This window comes from Ctenopharyngodon idella, chromosome 20, assembly GCF_019924925.1.
Source record: "Ctenopharyngodon idella isolate HZGC_01 chromosome 20, HZGC01, whole genome shotgun sequence".
Lineage (NCBI taxonomy): Eukaryota > Metazoa > Chordata > Actinopteri > Cypriniformes > Xenocyprididae > Ctenopharyngodon > Ctenopharyngodon idella.
Window position 1 is genome coordinate 27,029,144 of NC_067239.1, and position 25,447 is coordinate 27,054,590.

At 36.8% G+C, this 25,447-nt stretch overlaps 1 protein-coding gene and 1 long non-coding RNA gene across 4 annotated transcripts; both read right to left on the minus strand.

Moving 5' to 3' along the window:
• Positions 1-479: 479 nt before the first annotated feature.
• On the minus strand, positions 480-4,922 carry LOC127502699 (uncharacterized). The gene is made up of 3 exons (XR_007926900.1): positions 4,652-4,922; positions 1,065-1,220; positions 480-834 (listed from the first exon to the last, which is right to left on the minus strand). It is a non-coding gene; the product is annotated as an uncharacterized LOC127502699 (long non-coding RNA).
• Positions 4,923-5,701: 779 nt separating this feature from the next.
• Positions 5,702-11,904, minus strand: vgll2a (vestigial-like family member 2a). Of its 3 annotated transcripts, none has more exons than XM_051875230.1 (4): positions 11,705-11,904; positions 10,729-11,020; positions 9,480-9,947; positions 5,702-8,268 (listed from the first exon to the last, which is right to left on the minus strand). In XM_051875230.1, the coding sequence occupies exons 1-4, from the start codon at positions 11,786-11,788 to the stop codon at positions 8,225-8,227; spliced, it is 888 nt and encodes a 295-aa protein (XP_051731190.1). In that variant the 5' UTR covers positions 11,789-11,904; the 3' UTR covers positions 5,702-8,224. The 3 variants fall into 3 exon arrangements, with proteins under 3 accessions (XP_051731190.1, XP_051731189.1, XP_051731188.1); XM_051875229.1 differs by having other exon boundaries at positions 5,702-8,147; positions 9,480-9,950; XM_051875228.1 differs by having other exon boundaries at positions 9,480-9,950.
• Between the last annotated feature and the right edge of the window lie 13,543 nt (positions 11,905-25,447).

Below are 25,447 nucleotides of genomic sequence, written 5' to 3' on the forward strand. Positions count from 1 at the left end.
TGCTGTGCGCGTTCATGTGTTTTGGAGGAGGCGTGGCTTTGGAGACGCTCTGAAGAGAGGGTGGGATCTCATGCTTTCAAAACTAGCTTGCTATTGCTAGCCTCTCCAAAATTGCCTACCCTACCTTTAAGGTATTTATAATATAAAATATGATAATATATTTTGAATTGGAATTCGAAGTAAAGAATGATTCCTTCATTAGTTTTTTCTTTTATTTCTTCAAAACTTTAATTTATATATGTTAATTTTGTGGAAAGCACTTCATGTAACATTGCCTCAAAATTCAATATTAGCTTATTTAATTATTTCTGTAGTTATACTATATTGTGTTATATAATTTTCTATTTTTTAAAAAACTTGAATTTATGAATTTATATGTGAAATAAGTTACTTTTTTAAACCACTTTGTATAGATCATATAAAAGGTCACACAATTAAATTTCTGAATTGTTTTATTCTGATTTATTTTTGTTGGTATATCAATGATACTTTATTTAGTATATAATATTAAGTATATTAATAAAATATATTATAATATAATATAAAATGTATTTTAGCATTTTAAAAAAATCCAGGAAATCAAAGTAAAGAATGATTGCTTCACCATTTATGTGACATTAAACAGGGCAACATTTAACCTTACAAAAGACCTGTGTTTAAAGCCGAAGGTGTGATGTTTGTTCAGGAGCATTGTGTTATCCGTCCTCTGCTGATGAGTGACAGCTCCAGGCTTTGGGATATGAGCCAGAGGTAAAGGTTTCACAAACCTGCTGCTCTTAGATGTGGGATCAGCAACATTCTTCATCCATTAAAGCGTCTCTGCAGCTCTCCAACCTTAAAAAAGTCATTACCCTCGTAATTAAAATTGTAATATCAATCCTGTGACATGCTCAAAATGGTTTCAGCATGGTTTTGTGCTATTTAGCTAGATTAACAGTATTACATCATGGTGCTGTGGTGCAGTGGTAGTGACCTTGATACAGAACACGGTTTTGAGTCTAGCCTGCCTAATAAAAATGTCAAATTAACAATATGTTTCCAGATATCCGTATTCAAATACTTACTGCTTATGGTGACTAATGTGAATAATACCACCAGCAGTGGTGTGAAAATTGACAGCCATGTGGCACTTGTGGATGTTCTGAATGTCATGTCATATAGAGCTTGGCCTTCAGCTCCGGCATTAGCGAGGTTCACATTCCTCACACATCTGCCTCTTCCTGCCCGCAAAGAGAAAGTTCTCTCAGAACACTTCTTAGAGACAAAAACCACAACCCTGATCACTTACTTGTGTTTGTAACTCTTTCAAAAAAGACCACACAAGAAAGAGGTGACATGCTCAATTGGTTGTCATCAGGGTACAACATGAGATTTTAAAGGAACAGTTCAACAAAAAAAGAAAATTCTGTCATCATTTATTCACCCTCATGTCATTCAAATCCCATGAATTTCTTTTTGTGGAATTTTCATCATATATTGAAAGTCTCAGAATCAAAAAAAAAAATGACAAAAAGCACTATAAAAGTCCCATAACAGTAGCCCATATGACTTCTAAAGCTATATTATAGCTTTGTATGCGGAAGATACAAAATGTAAGCTCTCAAATCTAATTCATCTTCAAATATATTTACATATAAGGCCCTGTTTACACCTGGTATTGAGATGCGTTTTGGTCGATCGGATCACAAGCTGACAAGGCAGACATCCGTTTACACCTGGTGTTTTAGTCTCTTTTGTCCACTTTCAACCACTTCTGTCCTGATTTCTTCAAGGGAGGGTCTATGGGCGGGTAAATGTATGGGTTTTTTCAGATCTTTTGATCTAATGGACAAAATAAGCTTGCGCAATTTACATATGAACGCGAAAGGAGACAACGGACAAACATACGGAGAGCAGCAGCTTTCGTTTCTGCTCTGATAGCCAGCGTTTTTCGAGACGATTTTCGTGTTCATAGTATACCCAAGCGATTTTGCAAATTCACTCCCTGACAGTATATGGCACTTGTGCTGAACGGTAGTGCAAATAAACATATTTATGATATTAATAAAATTAAAGAAGATAAAAATACAGATATAAAATGGCATACATGGCATATACATGATATGAGGAGATGGTAGTCAGAAACGGTAGTGCAAATAAGTCACAATGACAGTAGTGCAAGTGAATGGTAGTGCAAATAAATATATTTATAAAATAGACATTCTCAACTATATTTCTTGAATGTTTAAGGAAAAAAAAACAAACAGTAAAAATACAGAAATAAAATGGCATATAATACACATCTTTTGGTGTGGCCAAGAACTGGCAGAGCACCCATAGTTTGTAGGGGTCTTCCTCATCTACTTACTTTCTCTTTGTCGTCTTGGTATCAATGTGTGCTCAGCAAGACCGTTTTGTGCTTGGGCGCCACCAAGTCATGTTTTACTGTAAGTTCAGCAGCTCCAGGCACGTGAACAAAAGCGCCAATCTCATTGGTCCACCAGTTTTTAACGCAGCGCGTCAAACCAAAAAAAATTTTGTTGATTTTTTTAAAAAAATGACACTTTTACACCTGCCGTTTTTTGCGTCAGTGTGCACACTCACATTGGCGCCCTTTGTTTAGTCACGAGGCGTTAAACGTCGGCGATAATCACGCGCGATATTCGTCCCGGTGTGTACAGGCCTTTAGAAATCAGGAACGGTGAGAGAACATTGTGCTTGGTACGTCTACAAATCAAACTTGGATGTTCAGCTGACAAAGTTTATATCTCGTCTGGCTAGTGTGCTTCCCATAATGTTTACACATTAGGACATGTCAGTAGGCGGTCTTTAGTGGCTGTTTGAACACATTCAACCACATGAGCATTTACACTACGAAAGCAATCCCGTCAAATGCGTTTTCGACTTCCTCTGGAATTGGTCGAAAGTGGACAAGCTCAAAGCATTTTAGACCCCGTTTACACCTGTATTTAGCGTCTGAATGCATCTTAATACCAGGGCATAAGTCTTACATGATTTGTTATTCTGTGTCTTGTAACTGATACAATTTCAGTTATGCAAATATTTAAATAGCACATATGCTACCATTCAAAAGTTTGAGGTCAGAGATATTTTTAAAAGAAATTAACACTTTTATTAAGCAAGGATACATTAAATGGATCAAAAGGGACAGTAAAGACATTTATAATGTTACAAAAAACATTGTTTCAAACGAATGTTATTTTGAACTTTCTATTCAATCAAAGAATCCTTAAAATGTGTTAGTTTCAACAAAAATATTTAAAATATTCTTATTATTTTAACAATGATAATAAGAAATGTTTCTTGAGCAGCAAATAGGCATATTAGAATGATTTCTGAAGGATCATGTGACACTGAAGACTGAGTAATAGCTTAAATTATATATTTTTTAAAAATTACATTTTAAAATATTTTCAAATAGAAAAGTTATTTTAAATTGTAATAATATTTCACAGTATTACTGTTTTTACTGTATTTTGATCAAATAAATGCAGCCTTGATGAGTATAAGAGACTTCTTTCATAAAAATTACAAAACCTTATCGACCCTAAACTTTTGAGCATGAGATTTAAAAACTATGCTGGAGAGGAAGAATATAACTTAAAATATGGTCTGTAATTGGTACTTTTGTGGTGCTTTTTGTTTGTCATTTTTGGAGATTGACGGTCCTGATCATCATTATACATTAGAGCAGTATTAACATACTGTCTAACATCTCTTTTCTGATCTATGCAAAAAAAAGAAAAGAAAAAAAGTTATTTTCTGAGTACATCGGAGCCAAAGGTGGCCAAAGTTAGCAGAACTACAAGATGTCTTTCAATATACTCACTGATCTCTCAATAATAAATTACCATTACAGGCAAGTTCTTTTATTAACAGTACGCTGAGTTGTGGCGCAGTGCCCGTATAGTCAAGCTTGGCAGATATTCACTCTGTGTTTGTGCAGCTCAAAGTGTGTGAGTTTATTCAGAGGCTAAATAAAAATCGATTCCCTCTGTGATTTGGCCAACATGTGTTTACATTTGCATCTTGATTATTGAGGTTGGATTACCACAGGCGATACACTGAGATTATGTTTGGCAGAATTCTCATGACATGGCTCTTGTTGCTTTTTATAGAACAAGTGATAGCTGGAAGATGTAATGCTTTGTAGTTAGCGCATTCATTTGAACAAATAAAGGAGAGCATGACAGCATTCAGAAGTTTCATGCTCATTCAGACTGCATATGCCTCCTCAGATGTTCGAGCCAAGTGTATTTTAAATGCAACTTCCAAAGAAAAATGAATCTTATATACACTCACCATCCACGTTATTAGGTACAACTGTTCAACTGCTTGTCAACACAAATATCTAATCAGCCAATCACATGGCAGCAACTTAGGCATGGTTTATCTATGTATTTTTAAATGATTTTGGGGGTGACCTAGAAAGATAAATGTATATATCAATTTCTTTTTAGCACAATTCAGGTTTGTAGCCCATTGTAAATGTATTAAAAACCCAGCGCCCATAATAATTTTACCAGGCAAAGCATACCAGTTATCACATGGTCGTTTAACTTAACTACTTGATTGATAGAGAACATTATACTTAAGCTGATTAAAATGCCAGCGGACTGTTGATCTGCTTTTTAAAGTGTGGGGAGCTGACCTTTCACATGGCTGATGTCTGTCCTTTCGGCAAACGGTAGGCAAAGTGACAACTGGCTGCGGATTCCTCGACGCCACTCCAAAAAAGTACATGGGAGTGTGTTTGAAATTTTGGGATAATGTGACTGACAGCTCGGCCTCTTGCCCCTAATTAGTGCTCGGCAATTTATGAGCTACTGCTGCGAGATTATACCTGAACATCACAAATCCTTCAGTCACTGAAATGGCGGATATCGAGTGTCGCTCTGCGAGTAATTGCGCGCGCAGCCTGTGCTGTTCCTGTGCGCGCGGCGCGGCTCGGCTCGGCTCGGCTCTAAATAGTCCAGTCATGCTAATATTGGTGCGGAGTTACCAGGCAGGGATAATGTGACAGCTTTGCGTAATCGTATGTTTATAGATTTATGAGCACATTAGCGGTTGTATATACCTAATTTATTGTAGGCCTATTGTTGTATTTTCCTATCGCTAATCATTAATGCTACTGATGTAGCCTACTCTGTCACGCTGGGATGTGTAACGTTACAAGGTTTTGAGTAAAAATATGTGAGTAAAGTATTAATTGTTTTGCTTTTCCTAATTGTTTTCTTTTAAATTTCTTTGTGAAGCAGTTTCATTTAAAGTCTCTAACTGGGAGAGCCTATATACTGAGTGACAACATGCTCTGCTAAAGTTCAGCATCTATATAGAAACTAATGTCGATACAGAAATGTTTATACTGAAACTGACATTCAAAAATAAACTCTGACATGTATGACATCAAGCCCCGCTCTCCTCTACACTTCTACCTGTATTACTTTGTTTTATCTGTATAATTTATTTCTATTTTAGTTCAAAATAGCCAGCTTGAATGACACATTTCATTGTCAGCCAGCAAATATGCTGTTGTATATGACAAATAAAATTAACTCAACTTTGAATTCAAGGGAGACAAACAGGCTACAAATACAACCGGAGTAAAGAGTTTCAATAGTCATTATTTATAAAATACCCATACTTTGCAGCACTGTAGTCACAAAAAACACAAGTTGGCTTGGTAATAACTGCTTACATTTTATACATTTTGAAATGTGACTGTTTAATCTGCCACATGAACTACATTAGTTTCTCATGCACCCCCCAGCACTTTAGGATGGAGCTACTTTTAAAAAGAGGCCTTTGTTTTACCCACTTAAGCAAGAGAAACTCCTGGCCACACATCTCTTGTCCATCATTGCTGTTGTCATAAGCCAATATTAATCAACAGCTGTCTGGTATTCACTGCGAACACAACCAAAAGGCAAAGGATCACATGTCAGCGTGATAACATTCAGTCTCCTGCTTTCTTTCTCGCTTCCCATTTGTTTTCATTGGCTGAATCTATGGCTGAGTGGACACAACATCGCACTGATTAAAAGTAGACCATGTTTACATTCTTTCTTTAACATGTCCACAGAAAAAACATCTATATTGAAATAAATAATTTAAGCTCTGATGGTGGCACTTTTGAGGTTTCAAAGGTTGCAGCAAGTTTATATTTGTTTCCTTCTGAAGAGCCCAAAGCAAGCTTGAATAAATGTCAAAATGTGTTTGGTATAAAAAGATGTCACTGTACTAAAGTTTGTATAATCAATTGCAATTGCAATTCACAAGCAGCCTCTAAAACACTTAAGGGCAACAAAAAATGTGTATCGCTTGGTTTTATTTCCATTTTTGCTTCATAGGATGAAGATACACAACTGATAAAAACAGATAACACCTCATTTTCCTCAATGCACTGGAAAAATACTTTCAAAGGTAATATATTACATGTGATACATTCACATACATCGTGGTGTGATGTCAACCTAAGCTGACGATGACTAAGAGTGGTTCTTAAAACAGTACATATAAAAGAATCAATGTTTTTGATGCATTTAGTCATGCTGTTTGATCCTACATGCTGAAATAAATCAATTTAATCTCTGATGGTGTTGATTTTGAGGTTTTGAAGGTTGCAGCAAGTTTATAATAGTCTTTTGTTTCCTTCTTAAGAGCCCAAAGCAAGCTTGAATAAATGTCAAGATGTGTTTGGTATAAAAAGATGTCACTATACTCAAGTTTGTATAATCGATTGCATTTGCAAGTTGCCTCTAAAACACTTAAAGTGTTAGTTCACCCAAAAATGAAAATTCTGTCATCATTTACTCACCGTCATGTCGTTCCAAACCTGTAAGACTTTCGTTCATCTTCGGAACACAAATGAAGTTATTTCTGTCCCTCCATTGATAGCTACGCAATTACCACTTTGACGCTTCAAAAAGTAAATTTGAGATCGTAAAACTAATCCATATGAATTGAGAGGTTTAGTCCAAATTTTCTGAGGAGACACAATCATTTTGATGAACAGATTGAATTTGGGCTTTTATCCACATATAAACATAGAAGCTCAACCGAAACTACTTGACGTGCAAGACTCGTGTGGAAGCTCAAACGTGCAGCACAGCTGTCAATGGAGGGACAGATTTCTCTCAGATTTCATTAAAAAGATATTCATTTGTGTTCCAAAAATAAATGAAAGTCTTATGGGTTTGGAACGACATGAGGGTGAGTAAACGATGACGGTGAACTATCCCTTTAAGGGCAAACAAAAAAAGTGTATCACCCGGTTTTATTTCGATTTTTTCTTCAAAGGATGAAGATACACAACTGATAAAAACAGATAACACCTCATATTCCTCAATGCACTGGAAAAATACTTTTCAAAGGTAATATATTACATGTTATACATTCAAATACATCGTGGTGAGACGTCAACCAAAGCTGACGGCGACTAAAAGTGGTTCTTAAAAAAGTACAAATGAAAGAATCAATATTTCTGATGCATATCATCATGCTGTTTGATCCTACATGTAGCACTGGACACACTAAGACACATAAAGTATATACAGTACGGCTTAATAGTGTTTGTATCTACTTCCAGCCGAACCCACACCACGCCTCAAAAAAATGAAAAGCCAAACCAGTTGTTCCCTTTCGCCGTGTGTCCAGATACAACAAAACGCCTCTTTTATGAAATCCAGGGCGCTCGCTCGGTCAAACGGCACATAGCGCCGTTGTCTGTGCGTCTGCTAAGTTCCACAACAGTTGTTGATGACAGGTGCTGAAAGCAATATAGATAGAGTCAAGTGGCTTCAAATAGCCTTTCTCTGTCTTCAGCGATGATAGGGAATGCTGCTCTCTCTCATCAGAAACTCTCATTTCTGGTCAAAAGAAAAGTCTTCATGTAGCCAGTCCGTCTTTTCTCCAAGTCGGCTCTCAAATGTCCCCTTGAAGTAACATTTGTCCTTTTTTAAATCTCATTTTGGGTCCGTTTTGCCGAGAGCGCTGAGGGTCGGGGGAGGGAAGGGGCGAGAGCAGCTGCTAGTCACACCACTACAGTATGTTTGCTCCACTTTACTGAGAGATTTTTGCACTCATCCGAAGGGTTCTTATCCACTTTCAGCTTAGGATGGTCCCGCTGCAGAGGGTGTAGCGCCGAGCTGCAAGTGAGATGAGAATCTGTTACAGAAAAGCCAGAGAAAAACAAGCCAGCGGAGAAAGAAGTGGCCGCAGGGCACTAAAACCAGTACAAGTCCTTGCTCTTATCCTGGCTCTGTAGACCTGAGAGGAAGAAGGAAAGGGAAAAAAGGACAAAGATATGAAGAGAGGGAAAATAAGCAGCAAATACAGAGTGAGAAGTGAAATGAAGACAAGAAAGCATTAAAGTCTTAAAGATGAAGAGTGAAAAACTAATATGTCAGCAGAGCAAGTCAAAAACCTTGAAGATAACTAGATTAAAAAAAGATCTTAAACTCAGGATAAATTCACAAATTCTTCAAGAAGCTATTAGTATTATTTTTACATTATGTGACTGATTATGATGTGAGTTTAACTTTTTAGTGGCCCTAAAAAGTATAGTAAGTACACTTGAAGCCTAAAAAAGTACACTGTAATTCAGACTTTTTGAAAAAAAGTCTAAATGTCATTGCATTAGATAACAAAACATTAAGTGGCATTTGCAGACAAATCATGCTAGAGCTTTTCTCAGAACTCTCTTCAATTTCCTGCACAATTTCGCACTCAGTCTTAATAAACTGATGTCAAGGTGAATTTTTTTCTTTGTCTTTGTATGTGTGATGTAAATTCTCCTCAAATTCACACAGACACCCTAGCAGAGTAACCACAGGTGTAGTTTCTCACATTAACTACAATACCATTCAAAATTTGGGTTCAGTAAGGGTTTTTCCCCCCTTTTGATCAAAATTATTACTTTTATTCAGCAACAGTAAAGACATTTACAATGTCTATTGCAAATAAATGCTGTTCTTTTAACTTTCTATTTATCAAAGAATCATGAAAAAATGCATCACGGTTGTCACAAAAATATTTAGCATATTAGAATGATTTCTGAAACAGAATGTGACACTGAAGACTGGAGTAATGATGCTGTAAAATCAGCTTTGCATCACAGGAATAAATTACCTTTTAAAATATATTCAAATAGAAATCAGTTACTTTAAATTCTAATAATATTTCACAATATTACCGTATTTTTAATCAAATACATGCAGCCTTGGTGAGCAGAAGAGACTTCTTTCAAAAACATTAAAAAAAAAAAAAAAAAAAGCCTTTGAATGACCCGAAACAACTATAAAGTGTCTCCTTTTTTATCATTTAAAACCAAACTTCTTTTTAATGAAATGTTTTGCTAGCTTCTTTAAAAGAAATGCTTTTGGTTTGATATTTTGTTTTCAAATGCAATGACATCCGTATGTTTGCTTATGTGCATAAATACATTGTGGGGCTGCTGTATGCGAATTGAATGTTCACACCTGTATCCATGTTCAGACTCATATCAGAGCTCGCCGCTGTGAAAGCTCCGGTCCACGCCGAGCTGCCTGGCTCGCTCTTGCTGATATCGCACGGCGAGGTTCCAGGTGCGGGTACCGTGGCTGGGGGAAGTCTATGCGGCCGCACCGAGGGCACGAGCAGAGAGCTGTAACGGGGGTCAAAGTGCGTTCCGTACATATCGTGCATGGAGGGCCGGGGGTAAGCGGATCCCTGGGTGCCGATGGCTCCGCTGAGTGAGTAAGGGTGATGGTGGTGAGAGGGGTGCCAGGGCTCCGGGGTGGCTTGGTGGAGGTGACTGTGTAGAGACGCGGTGGAATAAGGGTCCGCTGAGAAGGGGAGGTCTGTGTGGGAGGAACCCAGGGCGCTGCTGAGAGATGCTGAGACCGACGGCTGATACGCGCTGTTCCAGAACGACGGAGGGAAGCTTCTCTGGCTCATAGGGAATGAGCCTTCTGGGGAGGAACACATTTAGATGTTTTGCATGTTAATATGCACAAAAGTGTGATAATTCAAATATACAACAATTAAAAATGAACCTTTACTATTCTGTTTGAGATTTAAAATGAATGCTCACACATTTGGATTAACAAAACAAATGCAACTGATTGTAAAAAAAAAAAAAAAAAAAATATGTGTTAATTATCTCTACATTCTAATTGAAACTAAAAACAATGCAATAAATAAAATAAAATCATGCCTGTGCAATCATATAGAGGATGCAAAGAAAATATATATTAATTATACTGATTGTAAAATAAATCATGTCATAATTATTTGTTTATTAGCTTTTAAAAATCTGTCTTAAAATTGACCTTGAAACAATTTCAAAAAGAAAAATTAGCTGTACAATAATAAAGTATGCAAGGAAACTTATAGTTTAAATAAAAATGTATTCCTATTTAAATCTATTTCCTTTTCTTTTTGTGTAATATCATATTTAAGTGCAATACTTATTTATATTTTCTTTAAGTAACAGGATTATCATTGCTTAAAATTGATATTTCTTTGCTATTGTATGCGGGGTTACTCAAATTGGGCATGGTAATGTTAGGCATGGTAATGTGTCCTGTTATTAGTTGTACTTTAATATGTTTTTTTGTCAAGCACTATATTTGGTATCTGTAATTACTATAATGCATTGCATGTATGTGTAAATGTACACTCAGGCAAACTTGGCCAATAAATTTTAATTCAATTCAATTCAAAATGCAGGTTGCATCAGACTCCCACCTCTCCAGGACGATGTACCTCTCGCGGTCTTGCTGTTGGTGGATCCAGGTGCGTAACTATTAGACTGACTCAAAGCTCGACTGAAATGTTCATCCACCACTGAACTGATGTCCCCTTGGAAATACGTGAAAAGCACACATCTGGAGCTGATGTACTCCGCCTCCGGTGGGTGATCTTTCTCTCGGGCGCAGTCCTCCTCTTTTATGGGTGGCCCGGAGAGGTTGGAAAAGGAAGAGCTGCTTCCGCTGACGGTTTCTGGTGATTCTTGCATTTTCGAGTAAAATGCCAATTTCTGAAAACATGAAGAAAAAAAAAAAAGAAAATCAATTTACATTCAACTCTGGTCTTTACATGTTATAGAAATACACTCACACACACTCTATTCATATAGAGTGTGTGTGACATATAGGGAGAAACAATTCCACCAGTGTTGCACAATTTGTTGTGTTGCACAATTTGTGTTCCTATAATGTTTTTATATATATATATATACACACACAAAGCTGCAAATAAACCTTTATATATATTGCTGTATATAAATTTACCCTAAACTGAATATGCTTTCAAGATGTAAAATACAGACAAATCTGTTTCAAAGTCCATCTCCCATTTCCTATAAGCTTTTTTTTTTTAAAGGAAATTAATATATATAAACTTATAAAATAGCCTATGTCATATCATTGTATATACAAGAGATATACTACAACATTGTCAGAAAACAAAAATATGTTCATACGTTTTGTTTTTAATAATTTTAAATAACACTTAAACTGCTATTAATCAAGTTACATTTTCCAACATAAACATCTAACAACGTGACTCATTTTAAAACTATTTTGTAGACATCAAATGGAGGCGCAACAAGTCGAGGAGAGAAAGTTTTACTCACAAAACTAACGGCTTTAAAATAAAATTAAAATAATTTTTCTTCTCACATAAAAGAATAATAACAAATTGAACTTATATATGAACATACCTGATGGTGATAAGGTGTGTATGCTGCGGCAAAATAAGGCTGAGGTGGACCATAAACTTGATACATGACATCCAAGCAGCTCATGGCGAAGACAGCTGTTATATCACGTATAAAAACTTATTAGTGGAATGAGAGGACGCTTCATTTGAAATAAAGCGCTGGTTCAGTGTCTACAGACAGAAAATGAAGCTCCGCGTCGATTGCGGCTGAAGCGCACTGAGCACCTTTTATGTTCTGTACTCAGTCTTTACGCACGAGTCTGATTCATTTAAGAGATTCGGTTCATTCAAATTATGAATGGTTTAATGAGTCGACTCGTCTGAATCATCGCTCAAAGTGTTTCCAGAAGTCCTTGTGCACTGTATGCAGGTTCTTGCTTGCAGTAAAATTATATATAATCTTAAAACAAAACAACATTATAAGCTGGTAGGTGTGTTTTGGAACATGTTAGCTGGTTATTAGCTAGACCAGCGACCATGTTGCTAAATAACAAGAGTTGTAAATTTAGTCAGTTTTTTACTAATTTTAAATGTCTTCCAGTTTCATGACGTCAGCCTGAGATATTAAACGTGCTAACCTCTGTAGTACAATGCTGTCCTGTTTGATATTTTGAACAAAAGTGTATGTTACCTCATCGTGTTGAAAGTTCGCGTGATTAGAAACTGCAAATCGTTTCGTGAATCGGTTCAAATAAACGACTCCTCCGCGAATCGGACTTCTATGAAACGATGCGTTTTGACGTATCTCTACACCAGAGATCAATAGCTCCCCTATGAATCGTCCTTACGGGTGGCTTAATTCCCTTTTACCATCAAAGTGTTTTGCTATTACAGATATATAGGCCTATATATAATATTGGATTTGAATAGGCCTACATGTTTTGCTGTTGAATAGAAAATGTGTCATTTTACAATCTGATTGCTACAAACTAAAGAGATAAATTATTGTTAAATAAGTGCCATCAGTCTATTTAAAATGCCATGGTTTTCTGTGCCCAGTTGCCCTGGGCTCTTTGGATTTCCAGGTCGAAGGTCAAATAGTTTTCATGCAATTGGTGCTGGGGTCAAGGGGCATTTTTCTGTCATTGGGACCCTTAAAATCAACAATATGCTGCAACTGAGAAAACACTGATACACTGGTCAGTCTGAGACAATGACACTGCTGCTGTAGTAACCAATACACTTCAGAAGAGCAGCTGAAGTGGTGGTTAAAGCTCATCGTTATTTTACTGGGAATTTCACAGGAATGTTTGGTATTCTAGCACTATATAACCCACTTCATGGAGTCTTTCACAAATTAAGCTAAACTAGCGCTGTCCAGAGTGCTGGAGGTGAAATATTCTGGTTATTTCTCAGCAAACACTAATACCAGTATCTAAGATGTAAAGTGATCCTTACGGTTTTAACTTCTGTATTTACTATAGATGGAGTTTCTCAGGATTTGTACATTCTTGTACTAGACATTCACATATATTTTCTAAGGGCCCAAACAATGAGACAAATGGTTTTCTGTTCAACAACAAAACACTCACATGAGCCTGTAAAAATGAATGGCTTGTCAAGAGCGATCATCTATGTACTATGTTTGTCATGTTGGCTGTTGTAAAAACATAACCAAGGAAATCCTTGATTCATTGATATGAAAAAAAAAAAAACATTTTTGTGCCGTCAACATCTTGTCCACATACAAAATACATTGTCAAATGACAATAAATACCACGATGAAATGGCATGTGCAATGGCTTCAAAGCATAATAGGAATGTAATCAATAATTAGAGAAAATATTTCCAAAAAGTAATTGAAATATGCATATATGTATATATATATATAGTTTACAATAAAAAATAAAGTATTAATAATTAAATATATATTGTAATTATCACAAAAAAAAATATGCAAAAAATGTCCAAATTCTACATTTCACAGAAAGCTCTTAAAATACAGCATTATTAAATTACATATAAAACAAATTTAATGTAAGAACTACAACACAGCTAAAATCTTGAAAAAAGGCTTCGTTTGAACAGCTAAAATATACACAAAATCTAATACTAAATATTTTTGCATACAATCAACCGAAAATACATTGTTTTAATTTGTAGGAAATAATTTTAAAATAAAATAATAATAATAAATAAATTATTATAATCATTTGTAATTAAAATAAATATTTTTATAAAATAATTTTTAATAAAATATTTTTTCAATAAATTCTCAAAATATAAACTTTTTTTTATAGGCTACATTTTATTTCAGGCTGAATATGGTATTAAATATGGCAAATTGGCAATAAAAAGATACTAATTGCTTCTCATTCAACTCAAATTCATTGTTCCCGCTTCAAGTTTAGCGCTTTCACACCTGTTCACAGATAGAGTTTCAGCATGCAATAACTCTCCATTTCTGATGTGACAGCTCTCAAACAATGGGGGTTTTAGACTGTGTAACCTGACAAGGTTTCTATTTCTACCCAAATAGCTTAAGGACAAGGAAATGTTGAGTGCTAACACCCAGCTAATAGGACCTAACCTGCTGAAACAGCAGTGCATTCAACACATCTAATGAATCAGGGAAGATCAGGGCACATCACTTACAGCTTTAACCGGCCCACAGTTTTCAACATGGGCTCTTTTCTCTAATATGTGAGAATAAAGGAGCCTTCTGGCTTTGTGCCTCTGCTGACAGAAGGGACTCTTGGCCCCCAGTCATCCATTTGCAGGTAATCTGCCTGGGTGCGTTCAAAAACGAGGGAGAAGGGGGGTAGGAGATGAGAGAAAGAGAGCGCAAAGACATTGTCAAGGCAAGTTGAAGAGAGAATGGAATGTAAACATGTACTTGACTAAAGGATGTAGAAATGTTTCAACAAAATAGTGACACATAGTGAAATGTTGAGCCCTCATGGGATTGCACTCCATAAGCACGTCGCCTTCATGCTTGATGCAAAAATGTTAAATGAAAGTCATTTGGAACGACATGAGGGTGAGTAAATGATGACAGAATTTTCATTTTGGACTTTGCAAAAAAAAAAAAAAAAAAGTGTATACAACCATGTTAAAACAGAAGTGATTTTAGTTGGACTGTGGTCAGGGGGACAGTTGAGCTCCATGTGTTGCTGATGAGGCAACAGAAGCCCTGGTGAATTGTGGGTTTGTGACATGGAAGTGAACCACTGCACTCAATGTGACCACGGCAACTGTTGAGGGAAGAGGGGGGTCTGCTGTGGAACATGAAACAGAGAGTGTCTGTTTTAGGAGAGCTGTAGTGGCACCTGTCTCAGCCGTAGAGAGAGCACAACGTATGGACAAACCATTTCAGTCCACTGAGGGGCTTTAGATCCCTCATGGAGACCACCAGAACTTGTTTTACTGTTTAATGGTTGTTGTGGGGTCAAAGGTCAGATTTAGAAATTGCAGGTGATATTAGGACCTTTCAATATGTTCTTTATGAATTGCAGATGACATTTTGGATAAAAGTCAGCTAAACAATTGTTTGCTACAAAATTATATATTTATTAAAAATTATTAAATTAAAAGTATAAATTATATATACTTATTTTTTTAATGTTATTAGTTAAAGACATTGTTCAAATACATTGCAATTATCATGAAAACTATAAATATATATATATTATATGAGCAATATCACACTCATAGCCGTTGGATATGGCTGTATATCAGCACAGTGATTCGGCCGTAAATAATCTCTGCGTGCTGATATATAGCCATATTGCACGGCTACGAGTGTGATATTGCGTTTATACAACAGTTTGATGGCACGATTGTGTAAATAAATAAGAAATAACAACAAAGTGTCTTTAAAACACTCTTTTGTGCAGAACTACTTCCTTCCACCACGGATTCGAATCTCAAGTTGACAGTTTGACCAATTCTAAAACATCATTTTAAAACTAGTAACAAAGGAATGTTGAGTCCCTCCATTGAAATTGTATTTTGTACAGTATTATTGAGAGAGAGGGCGAGATTGCCTAAGCGAGTATTACCTGTGTCTGATATAACATTCATTCCTCAGGTCGATGTCCATAATATTATATCCATTATAAAAATCCATTTGAATGTCCGCTGAGGAAAGCGATCTTTGTGTGTCTTTTTTACAGTTAAGGGAATTTTCCATTCCAGTGCTAAAACAAAATCTTTTGTTTACAAAAGTCCCTTTTAAAAAGTCACTATTAAATTATTAAATTTAACATAGCCCAATTCGATTTGTTCCGGAACAAGTATTAATAAGACCAAATTGATCTTATTAAAGGGTTAGTTCACCCAAAAATTAAAATTCCTTTTAAAAATTAAAAGACCTTCGTTCATCTTCGGAACATAAATTAAGATATTTTTGATAAAATCCGATTGGCTCAGTGAGGCCTGCATTGCCAGCAAGACAATTAACACTTTCAAATGCCCAGAAAGCTACTAAAGACATATTTAAAACAGTTCATGTGACTACAGTGCTTCAACCTTAATGTTATGAAGCGATGAGAATACATTCTGTGCACCAGGAAAACAAAATAACGACTTTATTCAACAATATCTAGTGATGGGCGATTTCAAAACACTGCTTCATGAAGCTTCGAATCTTTACGAATCTTTTGTTTCGAACCAGTGGTTCGGAGCATGTATCAAATTGCCAAAGTCACGTGATTTCAGTAAATGAGGCTTCGTTACATTGTAAGTGTTTCGAAATTTCAGTGGTTCACCACTGGGGGGCGTGACGTTGGCAGTTTGATACACACTCTGAACCACTGATTCGAAACAAAAGATTCGTAAAGCTTCGAAGCTTCATGAAGCAGTGCTTTGAAATCGCCCATCACTAGATATTGTTGAATAAAGTCGTTATTTTGGTTTTTTATTGCGCACAAAAAGTATTCTCGTCACTTCGTAACATTAAGGTTGAACCACTGTAGTCACATGAACTGTTTTAAATATGTCTTTAGTAGCTTTCTGGGCATTTGAAAGTGTTAATTATCTTGCGTGTGATGCTGACGCAGGAGCCGGCCAATACTGAGTTGGCGTTCTGACGTACAACACGGAAGCTCTGCACTGTCTATACAATGTAAACAGAGTAGGAGACTGACAGGGAAATTGTTGAATAAAGTCATTATTTTTATTTTGTTTTTGCGCACAAAAAGTATTCTCGTCGCTTCATAACATTAAGGTTGAACCACTGTAGTCACGTTGACTATTTTAACGATGTTTTTACTACTTTTCTTTAACGTGGTAATTATGTTGCTTTCTATGGGGGATAAAAAAAACCTCGGATTTCATCAAAAATGTGTGTTGCGAAGATGAATGAAGATCTTACGGGTTTGGAACGACATGAGGGTGAGTAATTAATGACGATAAGAAATTTCATTTTTGGGCGAACTAACCCTTTAAGGGTCCCCAACTGAGCCAGAGGCGACAGTGGCAAGGAACCCAAACTCCATCAGGTGACAGAATGGAGGAAAAAAAAAAAAACTTTGGGAGAAACCAGGTTCAGTCAGGGCCCTGTTCTCCTATGGCCAATAAACGATCATGGTGTGATTATTATTCAGGCTGCATCACAAGTCAGAAATCAAATTGTGGATCGGTAGCACACCGACAATATTTCATCCAGTTCCTTTTGCTTGAAGATCGGATTCATCACGCCAGAGCGTTGTAGTACGGCTGGTCAATATAGATATATATAGCCAGAAAAATCATTGTGTATCTTCAATATATGGACCAGCCATACTAGGCTAACTTAAACAATTTTCATGTATAATAGAATTACATGAACGTGCATTTCAAATGTACTGTTCACTGTTGCCCAGAATATTTAATGATTATGATATCCAGAGACAAAACAAAATTCATGCAAATAATGAATGTTTTTAGGATGAATTGCAGTCGTCCAAGTAGAAGCGCGTGACACACCTGTTGCTGCTTTTGGGCAGTGATGAAGTGGTGACCCAAACTGGGGAGGAAATGTGGAAATCCACGCTGACTGGATCAACTCTTCACACCACAGCGTCAGCTGTGAATTTGGCTCCCAGTGCCATTGGAGTGTCAGTAGATACAGATCTACACACAGTGTCTCCATTCAGTCATCCCTTCCATAAAGCTTTGCTTTAGACACGCTCTTCATGGCTCTCACAGGTCACATTGTTAAACAGGCCCTGGGCCAGTAAATTATATTTCTGCTATATTGAATTCTAAATATGATGTACATTATGCTGAAATTTGTATTAAAAAAAAACAAAAAAAAAACATGCACACAGACAACACACAACCCTTAAAGGATTAGTTCACTTCAGAATTAAAATTTCCTGATAATTAACTCACCCCCATTGTCATCCAAGATGTTTGTCTTTCTTTTTCAGTCGAAAAGATATTAAGGTTTTTGAGAAAAACATTCCAGGATTTTTCTCCATATAGTGGACTTCACTGGGGTTCACTGGATTGAAGGTCCATACTGCAGTTTCAGTGCAGCTTCAAAGGGCTCTACACAATCCCAGACGAGGAATAAGGATCTTATCTAGTGAAACGATTGGTCATTTTCCAAAAAAAAAAAATGTATATACTTTTTAACCAAAAAAATGCTCATCTTGCACTGCACTGTGATGCGCCACGCATTACGTAATCACTTTGGAAAGGTCACGCATGACGTGGGCGAAAGTACCGATCCAGTGTCTACAAAGTGAATGTGCAAAGCCTCAAACACCCTTTACAAAAAAAGGTAAAACAACAATATCGGACGATTTTGAAGTTGGAGGAGAAAATGAGATGGTGTTTTTTGCCCTTCCGCAGTATTTCTGTCTACGTCACGTGACCTTTCCAACGTGATTACGTAATGTGTGGCGCATCGCAGAGCTAGTGCAAGATGAGCGTTTGTGGTTAAAAAGTATATACATTTCTATTTTTTTAGAAAATGGCCGATCATTTCGCTAGACAAGATCCTTATTCCTCAGGTGGGATTGTGTAGAACTCTTTGAAGCTGCACTGAAACTGCAATTTGGACCTTCAATCCCTTGAACCCTGGTGAAGTCCACTATATGGAGAAAAATCCTGGAATGTTTTCCTCAATCCTTTAAAAGTGTTTTATGAACAAGATCTTTAAATTTTGGGGCTTTTGATTTCTTTTAAGTGAAAGTGTGAATGCAGAGGTTGGTTATTGTAGTAATCTGTGTATCCGACTAGACAAAATTCTCTCTATTCAGATATTAAATGGAAAAAACTACATCAACTCTGCATGTTAACTTGAAACAGATATGTGCCAAAATTCAGCCTGGATGAATTTTAATTACTTTTTTCATTCACGGTCAATTACAGAAACTGATTATTAATCCTTGCCAAGTTCTTCTATTATTCAGTTTGGGCAGTGTTAAAACATCTTTTTAGAAAACACTTTATCCTGCCTCATTGTTGAAAATAAGCCACTGCCCAGACATTCAAATATCAAACTCAATAGCCTATACAAGTGTCATTATGTTTTGTTAAATGCAATTTCCATTCATTTTTAAAGTTATTCTTACTGCTAAGAATCGCAAGGCCAGCTATTTAAATTGATGTTTGAATAACCCAATGGTTCGGTGGAGCTATTTGGCTATCCTAGCTGGTGCAAAAAGGACTAATGTAGAGTTTCAGCAGTGAAGACCTTGAATGTTCAGGGACTTATGAAGTGTTAATGTGCTTCTGTTGAAGAATTACTGTACCATTCAATTTGAAATCTCCTGTTGGCTCCGTCAAACTACACAAGCAGTCAGTCGGCGTGGTTCCTTTGTTTATTTGTGATTTTAAAAAAGAGAATTGGCATTGAACAGGAGCCACTTTTGAAGAAATCAAGGCACCGTCAGGGTTGACCCTTTTGATAAACGATGTTGGAACTGTACTGACCAGTTTGGTTACATTTACTTGGGATTCATCATGCAGTTCATCAGAGGATAATGTTTTAGGGTACTTGGACGGATGCTCAGGAAGATGTTTTTTATCTTCAAGTGTTTTTTTTTTGTTATTAAAAAAAACCCTGATGTTATTCTCCTGAACAGTGTGCTGAAAATTGTTCCTATATGAGCACCAACATCCAATTAGTTTTTAAAAGAGCGTATGTCTGAGATGCTTGTTTAGACCCAAAAATAGACCATTACATGGAAGAAAGTGCGTTCTGCTCCGGTTACCTATTTGTAAGGAATCTTGAGTCTTGTCTCGTAAAGGTTGAGGGTTGAGTTCATGAACAGCTAAAAATTAATTAAATCATAAAAATGTAAAATTAAAATAACTACATTTTTAAAATAAAAAATGAAAATAAGTAAGCAATAAGGTACGAGAGGCTGTGCTGTATTGTGAATAAGTCATGGCTGAAGAGCGTTGTTAGGCACGGACACGACGCGGGGTGCCTACAACCCCTTCAGCCGTGACTTATTCACGATACAGCACTAGCCTTGAGTACCTTATTGCTTTTATAAAATGGTTACCACACAATTCAAATATTAAAGCCAAAAATATGTATCAAAGCAACATTCATGAAGTAAACTTTCACTAACAGCCTTCCTTCCGCCGGAAAAAAATAGTCCCTGACCGTGAACAGCAACAGAAGTTACATTATTACGCCATTAGATGGCGGTAAAGACTGTCTTTATGAGTGTGTCAGTCAATCGCGAAGACTTTTACATTGAAAAGACTGAATTGTTGTGAACACGGAACAAGACGCAACTGACAAATGCTTTGACTAGCGCTGTCAGTCATGGGAAAACCCCTGTTAAAAGGACAAGATATTGCAGCGGGCATTTAAACAGATTTTTTTATTATTAACATAGGACTGACCTGAAGGAAAATGCTAAATCTAAATGCAGGTAATAAACTCGCTCACTCGATCTCTTTCTCACAATACTCTTCTACATAATACAGTAAGCTTCAATTGCTAAGAGTGGTTGCTAAGGGTGTTGTGTAGTAATACACAGAACCGCTGGGTGAAGCGGTCATGGCCGTGTTTTATCGTGAATAAATCACAGCTATTGACCAATTAGAATCAAGGACAGGAACTAACCGTTTTATAAAACAATAAAAAAATTAAATATTTAATTTGTGACCATGAACCAACATCAGAGAACCGTAAACATGCAAAAGTGTTTTTAAAGTCGACAAGAAATGAAAAATCACCCATTCTATTTCCTAAATGCATGTTATTAGTCTTATTGTGAATGATTAATCTATACATGTTTCTTTTTTTAAATTTTCAAACATTAAACCATAAAACTTTTATTTTGCCAAAGTGCTGGCAAATAAATATAAGCGTTGCAGGTTTCAGAGAGAAGCGCGGCACTGTTCTTTGACCACATGCAGCTTATGATACGTGTTTCAACCACTCATAGCGGCTCAATGCACAGTAAATGAACCGAGCCATTATGAGATGCTGAAAACTTTAGCACATTATTAAGTTATTAAGCACATATGTGAATTGATCACAGTGCTGCACTTCAAAACCACAACCGCATATAAATTAAATTGCAATTTCACAATCACACCATATTGCGATATCGATTTTATTTCGACATATTGAGCAGCCCTAACTGAGAGAATGGCAGGAAGCAGCATCAAATGCATTAAAATATTGTCATAGCAAACAGATTCTTTGCATGCTTATAATACCAGTAAAATTTCTCTTTATAACTTTCGATACAAGAGAAAAAACTGTTGAATTAAGTACTTTAAAACAATTTGTCCCATTTTGTCTCTCCGTTGGTGATGATCAGTGTCAATCATCGTAGTTGGTAGTGCGCATTTAAATACGGTTGTCAATCCAGACACTTTGCAGTGTACTTAGCAGCATGAAATACCAAATTTGTATTCAGATTGTGAATGGGTAATACACAGAATAGGCTGCATGTCCACCAAAGTGTTTTTGCTGTTTTTGCTCTGCTGAAAATGCCTAGCTGTGAGCGCTTGAGAGCGCTTTTTTCAGTTGAGACGCTTTGCTTGCTATGATATGGAATATCCGCGAAAGTGTAACTACTCTGTACAATGTAAAGTATTTGCTCTGGTTTTTGTTTTAAATGACTTTGTTCCATTGTTATGCTTGTTGTTGTCAACTGTTGATGTTGTACAAGCAGAAAGTGGCGGTTGGTCGGTGTTGTATTTGTCCCACCCCTCCTCCACTCTGATTTGACGGCTGGTTAAAAAGTGACAGTGATGAGCGCAGTGTTTTACTCAAAGTTGAACATTCTTAAACTCGAGGCGACCGATAAAAAACGCTGAGCGCTCAGCGCTTGAGTGTGAAAAAGATGCTCAGCGCTTCGTTGCGCTCCTGGTGTTTAAAAAACCTGGCGCTCCCATTGAAAACAATTGGAAAAGTACGCTAGCCGCTAAAAAAAAAAAACGCTTTTGTGGATGCACGGCCTTATAATACAAAAAGCTGTCTTAATTGTACAATGAATCTCTTATTTACATAGTGTTTACCTATGACTAACCTGACTTAACTTAATGACTAGCACCTCCGATAGGTCATTGAGTTCACGCACTCAACAGATATGATTGTGATTGGCTACAATGCTCGAGGCTTGTAAAAACACGCTGTAAATAGAAACCTTTGATGCTCTCAAACAAATACGAATGAGAGCGTTTGAAAGCAGCGTCTATCAGCGTGTACTGAATATACCCGGTACTCTGTACTACAGGTACTACAGAAATGCTGGTAGCGTCAACTTTTCCAATCGAAGATGCATTTAGGGGTTGGAAACCGGACAGGTATTGAGGGCGGCAACTGTGACGTGAAGGGGCAAAAATCGAGGAGGAAGATATTAGCGCTGCATTTTCACAGGGGTAAGAAATTCCACCCGACTCGAATGTGTTTTGGCTGCAGTCCTGGCTCCTCGTCAAACCCATGACTGTCAGTCGGTGGGCTATTTCTGGCAGGGACTTGGATCCAGGCAGGGCCGGGCCCATTAGCGGTTAAATTTAGGGTGGTCCACTTGTAACAACACACACTCTCTTCCAACAAAGGCGTGCGACGGTGAGGATAGCGGAGCGCTAGGGTGCGGTGTCATGGTCATGTGCCGTCCATCATCATTGGGTCCTGTGATTCAGGAGACAGCTGAGAGCGAGGGGAGCGGGGGGCTGCTTGCGGGGTTCTGGGTAGTGGAGGACACCCTCAGGCCAAACCTTTTTGTGAAGTCATGAATGGGGTCCTAAAACATTTTCAGTGTTGGTTGATTGAAACTCACAGGAAAGACAACTAGCACGTGCGCATGTGTGTTTGGAATCAAAAGGGTTAGCTGACAAATGAAGCACTATCTTTGTGTTTTTCAGCTCTGGTGGGGCGATTAGGGCACCCGGTAGACAATGCAACACAATATGACATGATTTGATTGTGCCTCTGCAGACCACATGGGCAGATGTGTCCTTGGTCTCTGAACCCTCTATTGAAGTTTTTGTTTCTACATCTTATTTATAAGGGGCCATAAGTGAGACAGCACACGTCTGAAAGAAAATAAAACACAATTCATTTCACCAAAAAATAAAACATATATATTTTTACATTAAATCTAATGGTTAGCTTTAATTAGATTTTACAACCTAAGGATTTTGCCTTTAGAAAAGCACAGCTTTTGGGAGGTCATATTTATGATTTACGAACGTGAGATTTTTCTAATGTACGTCACTTGTTCTGTTTGATTGATTGTACTGTACGACTAGCTGAATGTGTGATGCACATTTGTCTCAATGGTGACAGACCTATGAAAGCTACCTTATTGTATACTACATAGGGGCCATTCACACATTGTTGATACTACTTTTTAATTTTTGGATGTCTTTGACCGGTGTGACGCACTGATCATGGTGCAAGATGCATTTTAAGTAAAAGAAACAGTTAAAATAGTTCATGGTGTATCTTTATCATTAGTCTTTACTGTATTTTACTCCCCTTCAGGCCAAGATGTAAGTGACTTTATTCTTCAGTAGAACAGTAAAGAAGATTTTAGCTGAAAACGTGGTCCTTTATGATTCATATAATGACAGTCAGTGGGTGCCATCACTTTGAGATTCAAAAAAAACATATGCGGACAAAACAAAATGAATACCCGCGGCTCCTGATGATACATTGAGGTCCTAAGAATGGAAATGATCGGTCTATTCGAGAAACTGAACATTATTTACAGCATTTTTACCTGTAATCCACAGCATCTGCAAACGGTGGATTACAGGTAATAATGCTGTAAATAATGTTCAGTTTCATGCACAGACCTATCGTTTCGCTTCTTAAGACCTCAACGTATCATCAGGAGCCGTGGGTGTTAATTTTGTTTTGTCTGCATATGTTTTTTTGAATCTCAAAGTGACGGCACCCATTGACTTTCATTATATGAATCACAGAGGACCACGCTTTCAGCTAAAAATCATCTTTACTGTTCTACTGAAGAAAAAAAGTCACCTACTACATTTTGAACGGCCTGAGGGTGAGTAAACTAACAGCAAAGTTTTATTTTTGGGTGAACTATCCCTTTAAATGTACTGTTCAAAGGTTTGGGGTCTGTAACATTAATGTTTTAAAGTCTCTTATGCTCACCAAGGCTGCATTTATTTACACAGTTAAAACTGTAATATTGTGAAATATTTTTACAATTTAAATAACTTATTTGGCAAAGCTGAATTTTCAGCATCGAATATGCTCAAGAAACATTTCCTATTATGATCAATGTTGAAAACAGTTGTGCTTTTAATATTTTTGTGGAAACTAATACTTTTTTCAGTATTCTTTGATGAATAGAAAGTTTAACAGAACAGCATTTATTTGAAATGGAAATCTTTTGTAACTTTATAAATGTCTTTACTGTCACTTTGAGCGCATCCTTGAATAAAAGTATTAATTTCTTTCAAAGTTTAGCATTTTCACAACTCAAGTGTAAGTAATTGAAAGTCGCTTTTAGAACATTTTATTAGCTGTGTGTGTGTTTTATAGGTGAGGCCAAGCAGAAAAATAATGTGAACCAATGAGAGACAGATGATGACAGCAAAATCATACTGGCAGAAAAACAAGTGTAAGGTACATACCGTGGGAGCACCTAAAGCCACCCAGTGCCTGCAGTCTGACCCCGGTGGTGACAGAGGCAGCTGTCCTGTCTTTTTTGCCCTTCTCTGTCGCCATTAATTTCCCACAAAGGCCCCCAGTGACAGTTCCCTCATAGTGGCCATACTTGGAAACAAGGTGCATGACAGACGCAGGGAGAATGGGATAGGTGCACAAAAACAGCCGCCGTGGGACCACAGACAGCAGAGGACCACTGTTACCTAGATGGGGAAAAAAGAAAAAGAAAACTTTCTTGCACATATTCTGTTCAATCATGTCCATTCTGAATGCAGTTCAGTAAATTAAATAATTCAATAAATTAAAATAATATATACACTAACATTCAAAAGTTTGTGATCAGTAATGTATTTCAAAGAATTCTCCTATGCTATACAGTAAAAACAGTAATACTGTGAAATATTTTTTACAATTTAAAATTACATTTTTTTTAATTTATATTTTAAAACATAATTTATTCCTGTGATGTCAAAGCTGACATCAGTGTCACATGATCCTTCAGAAATCATTTTAATATGCTGATTTGCTGCTCAAGAAACATTTCTTATTCTTGTTGAAAACAGTCGTGCTCCTTAATATTTTTTTGGAAAGTGTGATCAAAGAAAGAACAACATTTTTTTGAAATAGAAAGTTTCTGTAACAATGTAAAAGTCTTTACTTTTACTTTACAAATAAATCATACTGAACCTAAAC